Source organism: Rhinoderma darwinii, chromosome 11, assembly GCF_050947455.1.
Source record: "Rhinoderma darwinii isolate aRhiDar2 chromosome 11, aRhiDar2.hap1, whole genome shotgun sequence".
Classification (NCBI taxonomy): domain Eukaryota; kingdom Metazoa; phylum Chordata; class Amphibia; order Anura; family Rhinodermatidae; genus Rhinoderma; species Rhinoderma darwinii.
In genome coordinates, this window is record NC_134697.1 from 36,241,288 (window position 1) to 36,256,174 (window position 14,887).

The following is a 14,887-nucleotide window of genomic DNA, read 5'->3' on the forward strand; positions in this document are numbered from 1 at the left end:
AACTTCTGACATGTCAGAAGGTTGGATTGGTGGGGGTCTGAGCACTGAGACCCCCGCCAATCTCTAGAACGAAGCAGCTGAAGTGCTCGTGTGAGCTCTCAGCTGCTTCGTGTCTGTTCGGCTTTTTCCGGAAATAAATGTATCGGTGTACGGACGCAATACAAGGTCTATGAGCCTGTACTCCGATACATTGGCTTTCCGGAAAAAGCCGAACAGAAACTAAGCATCTGAGCGCTCACACGAACGCTTCGTTCTAGCGATTGGTGGGGGTCTCCGTGCTCGGACCCTCACCAATCCAAACTTCTGACATGTCACTATGACATGTCAGAAGTTTGTCGAACGTTTAACTACACTTTAAGTACAATAATGACAAATTTTACTTTTGTTGTAGCGCCCACATAACCATTCAAACTGCAGTAACCGTGAATAAGAAATACATATCAGGGTTAGACGCTCTACATAACTCCTTGTTTTCGCAGACATAGAAGCGTACACAGACTTCAATAGTCTGAACAAAGTTCTTCTTACGTGGAAGTTGATTAACAGGATATCACGGTCTCCTACTTTCCACGATGAGGATATAGGGTTATTAAATAGAACAAACTATTCTCTATCCTAGTTATCCCTGCCCCTTACATGATCTCAATAATTTCTGATGCTTAGCTAGATCGGTCACCAATTATTTTTTTTTAAAGGGATTCTCTAGTTTTAAAGAGTACCTTTCATCTCTCAGGACATGTCGCATTTAGTAAATACTTGTATTCCTCATTAAATAACAAATCTGGAATGTCTTTTCTTAGAATTCTACGTTGCGCCATTCCGGTTATTCCTCCTAGAAATTTATGAATGGGTGTTACAATTCCCCTTGTCAAAAGGGGCATGTCTTTACACAATCACACTCTGTCAGCGCTGATTGGACAGTGTCATTCTGTCTATGGACACACCCCCAACTGATAACACCAGTTTGTCAATTTAATCATACATATTTCTGAGAAATAACCGAGGAACGGCACCAGTCCTATAAAAAGATGTTCCAGAATGGTTATTAAATAGGGCATACAAATATGTCCTAAAATAGACATGTAATGAGAGGTGACCGGTCCTCTTTAACAACATTCTGATAGGTCATTAAGGCTACATTCAGACGAGTGTCACCAACCTCGGACGTGAAAAACCTGACGTATTTCACGTCCGAGGTGCACCCGTGCGGGACGCGTTGTCACGGATCCCCCATAGACTAGTCTATGGAGGGATGCATGACATGCAGTAAAATAGGACATGTCCTATTTTTTCACGAACCCTTCACACACTCCGTTGAAACAACTGTCGTGTGAACAGCCCCATTGAAACACGTGAGTCCGTACGATGGTCGTGGTTTTAACGGCCGTCACACGGACGGGATACGTTCTCGTCTGAATGAGCCCTAAGATATTTTAGCTGAAAGACCTCCAAACAAAACCCTAATGTGTGATTATTAGTAATGAGCCACACTAAAGCGAGAGAGCAGCTCTATACACCTTTTAGATTTCTCTAAGTTACAGTAGGGATGCATGATGCATCGAAACTTCTATACGGTTTCAATACCGTGCACCCTCAAACGTTTCGATACCGTTATTCCATGCATTTCGATACGAAGCTGTGCGGCTGCACAGCTCTGTATTGTAACACATGAATGTATGAGAGCAGGGCTGCGGCTGTGTAATACAGTCATTGCCCCGCTCCTGAGTACTGACGTGTGCACGCGGTCAGCATGAGGTGATGTGACCAGCACTGCACTTATGAGCGGCGGCACTGAAGACAGAACATGGCGGGCGCACTGCAAAACACCCCCATGTTCTGTCTTCAGTGCCTGTGCCGCCGCTCATTAATGCAGTGCAGGCCGCATCACCTCATGCTGACCGCGTGCGAACTTGTTGTCAGGAGCAGGGCAATGGCTGTATTATACTGCTCATCGCCGCCATTCTCCTGAATGCTGCGATCAAAGCTGACCGCAGCATTCAGGGGAAAATGAGATGGGGAGATGGCATTTGGATCGCATCACAGGGAGCTCCTGTGACGCGATCGAGGGCCGTATCATATATGGGCAGACAGCCCAGGGTCCATTGAAGGACCTCAGGGCTGTCTGACCATATTTCCTGTTCGGGCATATTGAGGTATGCCCTAACAACTGCCTGTGTACTATCAGTGCACAGGCTAGTAATGTACTGTAATATAGATATACGCCAGTACATTAAAGTTTAAAAAAAAAATAAATAAATAAAGTCATGTTAAATAAAAAAAAAACACACACACACACTAAAAATTTCTCGATACATAAAATATACACATTCGGTATCGTCGCGACCGTAATAACACATTTAAAGCGTAATTCATGTTTCCACTGTTAGAAAAATAAAAAACTGCTTCTTCACTCATTAATGTGAGGCACGAGGTGTTATGAATTTTGAACCCCCATGTGCCTCACATTAATAGTAATTAACCCTATTATGTTCCTCAATTACTAGTAATGTGAGGCACGTGGAGGTTCAAAATTCATCACACCACGCGCCTCACATCAGAAAACGGAAGAACTATTTTTTTTTAATTATTATTATTGTTGGCAAAAGTATATTTTTGGTATCGAGTATCGCAATGCTACACGGAGTATCCGTATCGAAGTCTAAATTCTGGTATCGTGACATCCCTATGTTACAGAGATACAAAGCATAAGAGGCACCAGTGTTTTATTACCTGGTAGATTGAACAGGGTGTTGAGAATGTAGAACCGATCTGTGTCATCTCTCTGAATAAATTTATTTGGGTACTGCTCCCTTATTTCAGGCCTGTGGAGAAGAGAAATTTGTTTCCTTAAAGAAATCACATTTTTTTATTTTTAAGAATCAAAATCCATAGTGAAACATTTTTTTTAAAATCTGTTTTTATTTTCTGGTTGTATGTTCTGTTTTTTTTTTTTTAGATTTTCTTAACATGGTTATGGAAGCAGCTATCTTGCCTGTTCGAGAAATTTTACAGCAGGAACCTGGACAAGAAACCCAATTCAGAAAATTATTCCTTTGGGATAGTGTTGTGGGCACGCTCTGTGACAAATCTAGAAGTCACTCTGCAGGGAGAGGGAGGGGAGCTACACGGTCCTCATCACCTATTGTCAATGGTAGATCCTTTGTTATCGGCCTAAAGCTTTATAATAAAGGTGTTACCCTTCATTGTAATCCTGAAAAGTGATCTCTAGAACAGTGTCAGGCTATTGCGAGGGTCAGTAGAGTGTGTGAAAATTTCCGAATATATATTATTGTAAATATAGAGGTTAACAGAAAGGAAAGAAAAAACGAAATATTGAAAATGAAACATTGGTGGGTGTGGCCTAGCTGGAAATGTAGCAGGACGTGATCTGCTGAGCTCCCGCCGTCACAGCATTTATCCGGCAAAATTCTCCTGAACTCTGCTCTGTTTCATATCTACCTGTTCCTCATCGTGCTCTGCTGTCTGAGGGGGATCACGGACATACCCGGTAAGCCATGATTCTTTCGCTGCATTAATCTTTAGACTGCCTGTTCCCGCTCCGGCACTATTTTTGGCCTGATGGTGCTCATGACACTGTGGAGGTCCCTCCTGCTTCAGCACGGTCCGAGACGCTGACACCCGCTGGGTACCGGGTAGGGACAACTTTGCATCCACTCTGTCACAGTAAATCCTCCTGGACAGCTACCAGGACACAACACCCGGCAGTGATTGGAGATTATTGTGCTGTGGTGAACTGTGAGTACATGCAAGCCAGGGTGTCTCACGGCCCTAAAACACGTAGCTACTGTATATTCTCCCAAAACTAGCCCCCATTGTACACCTGCTCCGCTCCTCAGTTCCTCTGTGGCAGATATGACTAAAAGAGGCACAAGGAGATAGACTGAAAGATGGCATGGACACCCCAATAAGAGAACTTAAAAGGGCTGAGCAACAGAAAGACGTAGCTGCCCGCTTGGAACACTTTGCTCACACACCAACGACATCTCAGACCGCGTGGTCGATCACTGCTCCTGAACAAGACTCCCTGTTAGATAACACTCCCGGGGTGACAAATGCTTGTCATGGGACAGGAGAAGAACAGGACATTGCCGCTGGGGCGACGCCATCACCTGGGCATGAATTTTCTGACTCAAATTCGGAACCTACTCTCAAAGACGTATTCCTTGCTGTTAAACAGTGTAGCGCTGCCCTATGCTTCAAGCCAAAGTCAGAGGTATCATGGAATCTCTCGCTATCAGCAAACAAGACATTAAAAAATGTTTCCGAACGCACAACTGCAGTGGAAGGTAGAATCTCTGGAACTAGAAGATAGTCTGACTCCCATTGCTAGAGATACCCGCAGGCAGGCTCAAGAAATCGCTGAGCTGAGGGCCAAAGCAGATGACCTGGAAAATAGGTCAAGGTGCAACAACATTCACCTGGTGGGGGTTCCAGAGATATCTGAAGGTGGTAAGTGTGATAAATACTTTGAATCCTGGATTAAAGATAAATTTGGCACCAACAATCTCACGCCTTTATTCGCCATTGAAAGGGCTCATAGAATCCCCTCTAGACCTTTGCCTCCTGGAGTCCGCCAAGACCGATACTCAAAGATTTTACATTACAGAGACATTGTCCTTCGCAGGGCTAGAGACCATCCGGATGTCTATGAATGGTCACAAGATCTCATTATTCCCTGATTATTCTGCAGCGGTGCAGAGCAAGAGAATCAAATTTATAGAAGTCAAGCGCAAACTGCGCCAACTAAATGTTTCTTACTCTATGCTGTACCCAGCAAAGCTCAGAGTAGCAGGCAGCACTGGGAACTACCCACTTCTTTAATACTTCCACAGAAGTGACATCTTGGCTGGAGAGACATGAGCGTGCATTGTGACTGGAAGGCAGAGGAAATACTTAAAAGTTTGGATGCCTTGAGTGTCTTGCTGCCTTATTGGATACAGGGAGACCAGTGAATGAAGGCTGGAAGGACTGGCTGATACAATTTTGGAGTGTGTAGCAGCTCGAATACTACGGATTTGCTATTGATATACGTTGTTTGCGGTTATGTGTTGAATAATGTTAATGCAAATTTCTTTCAAGGAAATAACGTATTGGAGTACATTTGCTTGTACTACCGATAACTGGATTTTACAATTGTTGGGAATGGGTTTTCACAATACTGAGAACACTTGGAATTACACATCTCTCGCTACTCTGATGGTATGTTGGTGTTATGCTTATCAAACATGGGGAGCAGTTTAGTGGTGACGGTACGAAACGGGTTCACCTACATGTGGATGGCGGGGTGCAATGTTAGCAGCGTACTACGGTCTTATACCTATTGCATCCACCAGCGGGTACATAGTGACCCATGGTGGTTCAGCCTGAGGTATCATGATGTTAATCGCCTACTAAACCATCTTCCTGCTATTGGCTAGCCAGGGTTATATATTCTAGCGCCCGCCCTTCCCTGTGGAGGGATGATATTGTACGTGTGTTTTTGTACTTGTATTGTCTTGTTGTGGGAGGGTTTAGAAGTTTTGACTTAAAGAAAGTTTCTGGGATAGCTGAGATTTTTGTAGCAGATTTCGACACTGCAAATAGATGGCGAGACAAGTGGGGTTGGGACTCCTACAGATTTTCGGTCTTGGACATGGGGGACTTGGTGATAACCTGCTAAATATGTTCTCTTGGCTCTCATGGCTTGTAATTGTGATCTTATGGCCTGGAATGTGAGGGGGCTGGGTGGGTGCAGCCAAGCGATATGCAGTACTGAATGTCTTGAAGCAATATCAGCTGGCTATATTGTTTTTATCTGAACGCATTTAACGTCGGACACGATTGATCACTTCGTAGAGCGTGGATTGGTTCTGCTTACCACTCCACATATTCATCTCACGCGAAGTGTGCTCGTGCACCGGATAATCCCCTTTCAATGCAGAGAATCATCTGTTGATCCGGAGGGTCGATATGTGTGCCTGAAGTGTGAGATTCATAATGTCAAGATGATATTGGTGGCGATATATATACCTCCACCTTATTCTAATGTAGTGTTTAAAAAAGTGCTGGCTTTCCTGGCGACATTCCCTCACCTTCCAGCCGTTGCACTGGGTGACATTCTTATTTAGACCCACTTTTGGATACGTTTCATGGTAATACCGTACCTCATCAGGTTACAAATACTGCACTGGCCAGGACTCTATCTGAGGTGGGATTGAGATATATATGGGGGGCGTGTTACCCCACAGAGAGATGGTACCAGTGTTACTCAAGTTGACATGGCTTCCCGTCTAGAATAGATCTTGCCGTGGGGAATGATCTGCTGTTCGGTTACGTCAGAGATATTTCGTACTTGCCAAGGAGCATCTCTGATCACTCCCCCATACTGCTTTCATTGGCCTTCATTGTAGGAGTAGGGAGAACTCACGTGTTATGGAAGCTTATCCCATTCTGGCTCAAAGTACTTGGTCCATCAGGCAGAGTAGTGACAGAGTTAGAGGAATTTTTACGGGATAATAAGGGATCTGCTTCTCCATTAGTAGTCTGGGATACCCTGAAAGTGTGTACGAGAGGGCTTTATGTAAAAAATATTAGACATAAGTTTAAACGTAAACAGTTTCCGTTAACCCTCCAATCTAGAGTGGAGGATACGTATAAATGGTTTGTTACTGCCTCTAGCGAGTAAACGAAAACGCAGCGGAATAGAAGCTCAACAGTTGCTTAAAGTACAACTTCTTCAATCCTCCGAACTTAAACGCTTCTTCTTGAAGCAAAAATATTTTTTAGGAAGGGGAAGGTACTGGCCGTCTGTTGGCGACTATAATAAAAGCACAGGAAGGCCCAAAACGTATTGCTACTTTAAAATGTTCCTCGGGTGTCGAGGGGGTAGATGACCAGGGGATTCTAACAATCCTCCATGATTTCTATGGAGATACCTACTCATCCATATTAGTATATGGGGACTCATAGGTTGGGGGGTTTCTTGACCAAATTTCTCCTCCATCTCGGACAACAGCCCAACAGTCTGATCTTGACAGGCCAGTCACCATTGAAGAGATGGGGTTGCTTTGAAAGATTTTCCAAATGAAAAAGCACTGGGAGTACATAGTCTTCCCGGGGAATTTTTTAAGGAACATAAGGGAGTATGGTTACCAGAGGTCTTGGAAGTTATCAGGGAAGCAGAAAAAGTGGGGTCACTACCCAATTCTATGGGTGAGGCGAGAATTGTAGTTTTACCAAAATCGGGTAAAGATTTGACACGACCGGACTCCTACCGCCCCATCTCTTTGCTGTGTGCGGATGTGAAATTACTGGCAAAGGTGCTTGCTAATAGACTGCTTACAGTTATTTTGCATTTGATACATAGTGACCAAACTGGATTCATGCCGGGAAAAATCAACGTCCATAAATATTAGAAGACTGTTTTTGAACCTCCAGTTAAAGCCAGATGCAGGAGAACAGAGCTGTGCTATCGCTCGATGCTGCCAAAGCCTTTGACAGTGTCGAGTGAAGATTTCTGTGGGAGGTGATGGCTAGAGTAGGCTTTCGGGGGAGGCATTTGGCTTGGGTTAAGTTGCTCTATAACGGCACGGGTTATGGCGAATGGACAGCTCTCTGAAACGTTTGCACTAGGGAGGGGCACCCGTCGAGGCTGTCCCTTGTCCCCCTTTTTTTGCCTTGGAGCCCTTGGCTTGTATGATTAGAGACTCTGTGGAGATTACGGGTTTTAAGTATGGTGATATGGAAGAACGTATTGCACTTTATGCAGACGATATGCTGCTTTTACTGGGAGATATAGATAGATCTCTTCGTCCGACTATGCAAATGATTGCGAACTATGGTAGATTTTCGGGACTATCCATAAATTGGGATAAATCTGTCATTTTGCCAATGGATCCCTCGACTAGGGAGCTGTTGGGAGAGAATACTCAACTGCAGGTAGTCTCTTTCCTTTAAATATCTAGGTGTTCAGGTGTCTTCCTGCCAAGGGGAATTTGTTTCACTTAATCTACACCCTATGATGGAACGTGCCAAGGCCAAAATTAAAACGTGGTGTGGTCATCCACTCTCGGTGATAGGTAGGGTCAACCTGACTAAAATGGTGCTAATGCCACAGTATTTGCATCTACTACAAAATTCAGCTGTATGGATCCCGATGGTACATTTCTGTAAAATTCAACGGTTATTTAGGTCACTTATTTGGAAAGATAAAAACCAGCCAGAGTGTTATTTTGCAAGCTTTATATTTGTAAAACTGCAATCAAAAAAACTTAAATTTGATTTAGAAAATTAAAAAGCTGATCTAAATAATAGATAATTTTCTGACGATAATGTGTTGACTATTTTACCACATTCTGTGCTGTATCTATAGCGATCAAACATCTCACCATACGTACTTTTTGCATTTATAAACAGATATACACAGAAGACTTTAAGACAAATGTTGGTCACTGTCTTAGTCAAATCAAAGTCTGCTTCTGAGACGGAAAGATTGCAGACACATCTTGAATTCCCAATCTCAATCTGCGTCATTAATCAGATTTTTCTAAAAATAAAATTTAGGTGAAGAACCTCCTCATCAACTCTATATCTAAAATTACACATGTCTGATCTTGTTTTCCCAGGCTCGCTGGATGAGGAAGCGGTGTGTGTTGACTTTATTAAAAAACTAAAAACAGCAATATAATTATTGACTTTCAAGACTGGTTACGGAGCCAAAAAATTCTGGCAGCGCTGCCTATAACATTATACAGCCTGGTAATGAATGATGATTACAAAATAACAGCCATAGATTTCACAAGATAATTGAACAATAAAGCATTGTGTTTCCTATGTAGCAGCTGCATGGCCTTTGCGCAGAATATTTCAATACTGAGTATTAAATGATATGGTAGGATGTACTGTCCATGATCTAAAAAGGCGAAGTAATAAGAATAGAATCTAAAACATATGTCTGGCTGTGATGCTGAGGCAGCCGGGCTCACCATGATCTACCATCACACGCAGAAAAACAAACAACAGACACAGCAGGTAAAGAGAGTGGTGCACAGTCTGCAAACAACAGTCCACTTTACAATCTACAAAACGTGACCGTCACATCAAGGGAACATCTGCTTAGTTCATTGTGGTGAGTGTTGACATTACGGATTTTTCCTTGTTGTACACAAACTTTCTAATGTTACTTCTATCGCTGACTATGTTTTTATACACGTGTATGACTGCAATGCATAAAAAACGAGAAAATATATAAAAGCAAAAACAGCAAAACTAAAAGGGACAAATAATAAATCTAAATAAATTGGAAGTGGATCTATGGAAATCACACAAACTGTAATAATATTAATATTCTAAAAAGCAAACGACATTTAATCAAAACAACGTTATCATGAGCAGAAAGGCTTATAATACTATTATGAGTCCTGACAAGGCTGCAAACAGTCTCCGTGCTAGCGGGGGTGTTGCCTCATCAATTGTTTGGTTAGAATGACAAATGGGTAGATGTTGGATGTGGCATTTATATTCAAATCTAATTTCAGAATTGTTTATTTATATACAGAAAAAAAAGTAACGCTAAATGCCAGCTATGGCGCTACATGAAGGTATCTATCTAGATCAATAACCAACAATATTGCGGATGGTGTTGAAATTGCTGGACAATCCACAAGTATGAAAAAGAAAATCTGCATTTTGTAACTAGTAATAGGGATGTAGCTGTTGATCATAGATAAAATTATATGCCAACAGCACATTATATGATTAGCAGCATTCAGATACAGTTGCAAGAAAAAGTAAGTGAACCCTTTGGCATTATCTGGATTTCTGCATTGATTACTAATAAAAGTGAACCTAGGTGTTAATGGCTTGTCCAAGAGCTAATGGGCTATAGGTGTTTCAATTAACGAGATGAGATTGGAAGTGTGGGTTTCACAGGTGCATTGCCCCTTAAATAAAGACACACAATGCCTAGTTACTGACAAATCTAATCTGGTTAGCGGGAACCATGCCTCAAGGCAAAGAACTTTCAGAAGACGTGTTATAGAGATGCCTAAAGCTGGCTATAAAAGCATTGCTAAAAAACATGGGTGCACATAAATCCACGGTTAGACAAATTGTCTACAAATGGAGAAAATGCAGGGCTGTTGCTACTTTCTCTAGAAGGGTATGTCCTGTTAAATACAGCACACAAGAAAATGGCGACAGCAGACTGCGAACACCAATGTCACCTAAGCCACTAAATATAAATAAATAGTAATTACTGCTAAATCTACTTACCATAGGGAGGATCTTTTGATCAAATTATGTTTGCCCATCTGCCACGAAAAGGCGTCCTCCATAGGTGGTGACCTACTCTGTACATACATTCAGAACTGGGACGAAGCCTGCATATATCTGGGGATGGTAGGAACCAGCATTAAACTAATCAAAATCACCCAGGGTAGAATGGGAGGAGTGCAAGATCAAAAAAAAATTGAAGTCCAAGAAGCGTCAAGGCTGGAGAATATTCCTATTCAAAAACCTATGTTCAGGTCTCCAAAATTAGAAAAACACTGGACAAGAATGGTGTTCATGGAAGTACACCACGGAGGAAGCCGCTGCTGTCCAAAAAAACATTGCGGCCTGTATTAACTTTGCCCGAGACCACCTGGATGTTTCACAATGCTTCTAGGAAAATGTTTAATGGATAGATGAGACTAAATTAAAACTTTTTTCCAAAGATGGACAATGCGATCTTGGAAGAAAAAGAACACCGGACTCCAACACCAAATCCTCATCCAAACTGTGAAGCATGGTGGAGGGAGATTCATGGTTTGTGGCTGCTTTGCTGGCTCAGGAAGTCTTACAATCATTGAGGGAACAATGAATTCAAAGAAATAACAAAATATTTTACCGGAGAATGTAAGGGCAACCGACCAATGTTACGGTTTTGCAACTATTATGGAGTAGCAACTCTTCGAACTTACTTTTTATTTATCTATTGAATAATTCAATAAAATACTTTGAAAGCAAAATATAAAAGATTTGTGTTTTAGAATGGCCAGGTCAGAGTCTTAACATTAACCCTATGGAGATGCGGTTTCATGACCTCAAGAGCACTCTGCCCACAAGGGCATCTCAGAAATATTGATGAACTGAAACACATTTGAAGGGAGGAATGGTCCAAAATTCATCCTCGACGTTATGCAAATCTTATTTGCAGCTACAGGAAACATTTTGTTGAGGTGATTGCTGCTAAAGGAAGAACTACAATTTAAGGGTTTGCACACTTTCTCCTTGCACGTTCACTCAATATGCTCGATAAAAGACATGAACAGTACAACTGTTTGTGTATTATTAATTTAGTTAGATGGTGTTTGCCTAGAATCGTGACTTAAATAACAATCAAACCACATTTTATTGGTAATCAATTCAAAAAAACAGGTATTACCAAAAGACACTTACTTTTTCTTGCAACTGTAAGGAGAACACAAAAAAGCAAAAACACATGCACTGTATACTTGATGATACAGGAGCTAGATCAGTAAAGTCCAGTGGCAGCTTATGTGCAAGTTCTGTGCAGCCTGGGGACCAGTAAAAGGCAGCTGAATAGGGTGCAGTATTTTCTTCAGGTTAATGATGGGGCGCTCTGCCCAATCATAGTGCATAGAGTGATATCTGAAAGCTCCCCTGATCTCTGTCCTCCATCAGACACAGGATATAGCAGAGAGTAGCACATCTCTCTGCAGTCTCCGGCACAGGAGAGTGTTTGTTACTTAAAGTGCCCTTAGATTGGCAGCTCACTGAAACTTCTGGCTGGAAGAGAACAGAGCAGTACAAGAGTGTGGTGGTTTAAACCATAAGATAGCCTTCATTAAAGGGCATACCCAGTGTTGAACCCAATCTATAAGCCAGAGCAGATAGCCACTAAGAGAGTCGCTTTCGCTCTCCAGTTCCGGCCATGTCTTATATATTTTTCCTGTAGAGGCCGCAACTTCTCTTAGGGATAACAGCCGTTTATAGTGGGTTTAGATGCTGATCAGCCGACTGCCAGGTTGGCTTAATTTGAAAAAGTTGTGGTCTTGAGGAGAACCCCTTTAAGTGTTTCAATGCGGCTGACAAGTATGAAGGCCATGTCACTGGTATTGAGATATTGTTGATGGGTCTGCTCAAGCTATGACAGGGCCAGTATATACACACATAAAAGGTCTACTCAACAATGCTGTCAGTTTGCAATCTGCGCTCACTCTGCATATATATGACCAAAAACAAGACTAGACCTGGGCAGAACAAAAATAACGAATATGTGGGAACAAAGAAGGCAAATATGGAAGTGTAAATGAGGGTGAGGGTATGCCTACCCGCTGTCTCAAAGCTTAACACGATATGTCTGATGCAGTTAAGGGCGACATCTAAAGCCATCACGGAGAGCATAACTTTTATTGCTCCAGTGTCTCAGCACATTCAATCAAATGATGACAGCCCGGCTGTCACGCTAAACAAGTTTTGGATTGTTGGGATAACCCAGCTGTTTCTTTGTGCCCCTGAGAGATAATCAGCACCAAAGTTGTCTGACCATCACTTATCCCCATTCTATTTATTGAGCGAAATTACGGTAGGCTGTTGCACAAGGGCTAGCTCAAATGGGCAATTGTCACGTTGCTAGTCTCCTGTAATGATAAGCAGTATTAACATATCTTACTTTCAGGTTGTCCATGTAGAGGCAAATTTAGCAAGCAGGAGTACCATTGCCACACAGACTAAACTTCAGATACATAAAACAAATACTTAAAATCGATTGCCACAAGAAGAAAAAGAGTAACATATCTGCAGCTCAAGTAGGTGTTGAGTGACCGGATTAATACAGAAAAGTAATGATTGGCACAAAGTATTGTTTGCAGCTTCAGTCTCAGAAAGAGATAGCGGGTGCAGACAAACAAGAAGTATGATAGAAAAAAAGGGGTGTTGTGAAGTAAGTGGTTACCGAAGCTAGCAATTGATTCTCTAAGAACAGCCATCATTGGTCTGGGAATTTGCACAATGATAAATCAATACAAAAGGCACCATTCTACCTGGATACCACACCAGAGCAACGTGTGACATGGGCATTGGAGTAAATGATCAGTCATATTTGATTATGAAAGTCCTTGTGTAAGTTGGAAGCGATTCAATTTCTCATACTGAATGTGCATATGGCGCAAGATAGATGGACTTTTAGTAAAGACACATTAAAGATGTTCTCCTCTTTGGAGAATCTCTACTTGTTAGAAAGGTCGCTTGACAATAAGCAGTTCACAAAGTGTCGCCTTGCTGGGACCCCAAGCGATCAGCTGCAATATGTGGGGAATCCTGGCAGTAAGTGTACAGTTTCTCTGCAGCACCACCACAGGAGAAATTAAGCATTACACGGCCATTCATATCAATGGGTTGTCTGTGCAATGAAGGACAGGACAGCTCCTCCAGATCAAAAGAGGCTCTTTGTAACCGCTCTCCACTCTGTCAAAGAGATAAGAATCCTGAACAGGGCACCCCCTCTATTAACCTAATAAGGCGTAAGACAATGAGGTTTCTAAATTGGACAACCTCTATAAACCAATGTTATCAAGATGATGTCTCACTAGAACGGTATGTTCACACGCAGAGTCAAAAAAGTCTCAAAATACAGAGCTGTTTTCTCTTGAAAACAGCTCCTGATTTTCAGACGTTTTTTGTGGCACTCGCGATTTTCGCTGCATTTTTTACGGCCGTTTTTGGAGCTTTTTTCAAGAGTCTATGGAAAACGGCTCCAAAAACGTCCCAAGAAGTGTCTTGCACTTCTTTTACGCGGCTGTCTTTTTACACGTCAAAAACGCTCCGTCGGAACAGAAAGCCGTTTTCCCATTGAAATCAATGGGCAGATGTTTGGAGGCGTTCTGCTTCCGATTTTTCGGCCGTTTACGGCCCGAAAAACGGCCGAAAATAGGCCGTGTGAACATGCCCTAACAATTGTTTTCTTATGTAAAGCCGGCCCAGCAATCAGGGTCCAACTACTGATAGCCATGACGAACATTCGCTGCAGAATAAGTGTCATATGGAGGGGCCAGGTCCAGCAGAGTGACAGCAGCTCTGTTAGCAGCCCTCCTCTCTGGTTTATCAAAGAGGGTCCCAAGAAGGGGACCCTTCAGACTTTCGTATGCTCAAATATGGCATATGGAAAAAGGTTCTGAGCCCTTTTTAAACAGTCCTTAAAGGGTTAAATCAGGGATGCTGAGTGCCCATTACACAGATCCCCAACTCCAGTTCTCTTTCCAGCTACTTACCAAGTCAACTCAGTGACACAATGTGAAAAATCTATGCCTACCATTTTGCTCTTGCTGAATCAACACTGCAAATGTGATGACAGAAGTCACAGTGGAATAAAAATATCAGGCGAGATCTACACAGGGAACAGGCACATATGAAACTTGCTTACTAGGTTGACCCACTTCTTCACTGCCCCTTTTAGTAACGGACCATGGACAATTATTTTATTCAAAACAATGAAGAAATATGATCTTGAATAGAATGTAATGACATGGTAAAATATTCAACAGTTGTACTTACCCTCTCATGAAGTTAAAGCCGTGAGCACAAACAAGAATATTGCCATAGGCATCCACTTTCAAAAGATTTCCATATGTCGTATCAAACACCAAGCCCCTGGGGGAGAAAGATGATATTTTAAATAGAATTAGTTTGCTAATGTATTCATAAAACATAAACCTCAGCTACAAGAGTAGACCGCTTTTCAGACAGGCAGTTTCTTTATAAAGGTGCCCATATGCACATGATCTATTAGGCAGATGAGAGAGACGAAAAGAGAGAGACAGAGAGGGGGAAAGGAGAAAAAAAAAAAAGGAGGCAGCAGACTACGAAGCTATCATGGGGCCCGTTG

At 42.2% G+C, this 14,887-nt stretch overlaps 1 protein-coding gene across 1 annotated transcript in view; it reads right to left on the reverse strand.

Moving 5' to 3' along the window:
- Positions 1 to 14,887, reverse strand: part of NT5C2 (5'-nucleotidase, cytosolic II) — a 97,047-nt gene that overhangs the window by 22,926 nt on the left and 59,234 nt on the right. Inside the window, exons 5-6 of the mRNA XM_075841086.1 lie at positions 14,557 to 14,652; positions 2,731 to 2,822 (exon numbers count right to left, since the gene is read on the reverse strand). Coding sequence (XP_075697201.1) covers positions 2,731 to 2,822; positions 14,557 to 14,652 — 188 coding nt within the window. The remainder of the gene's footprint in view (positions 1 to 2,730; positions 2,823 to 14,556; positions 14,653 to 14,887) is intronic.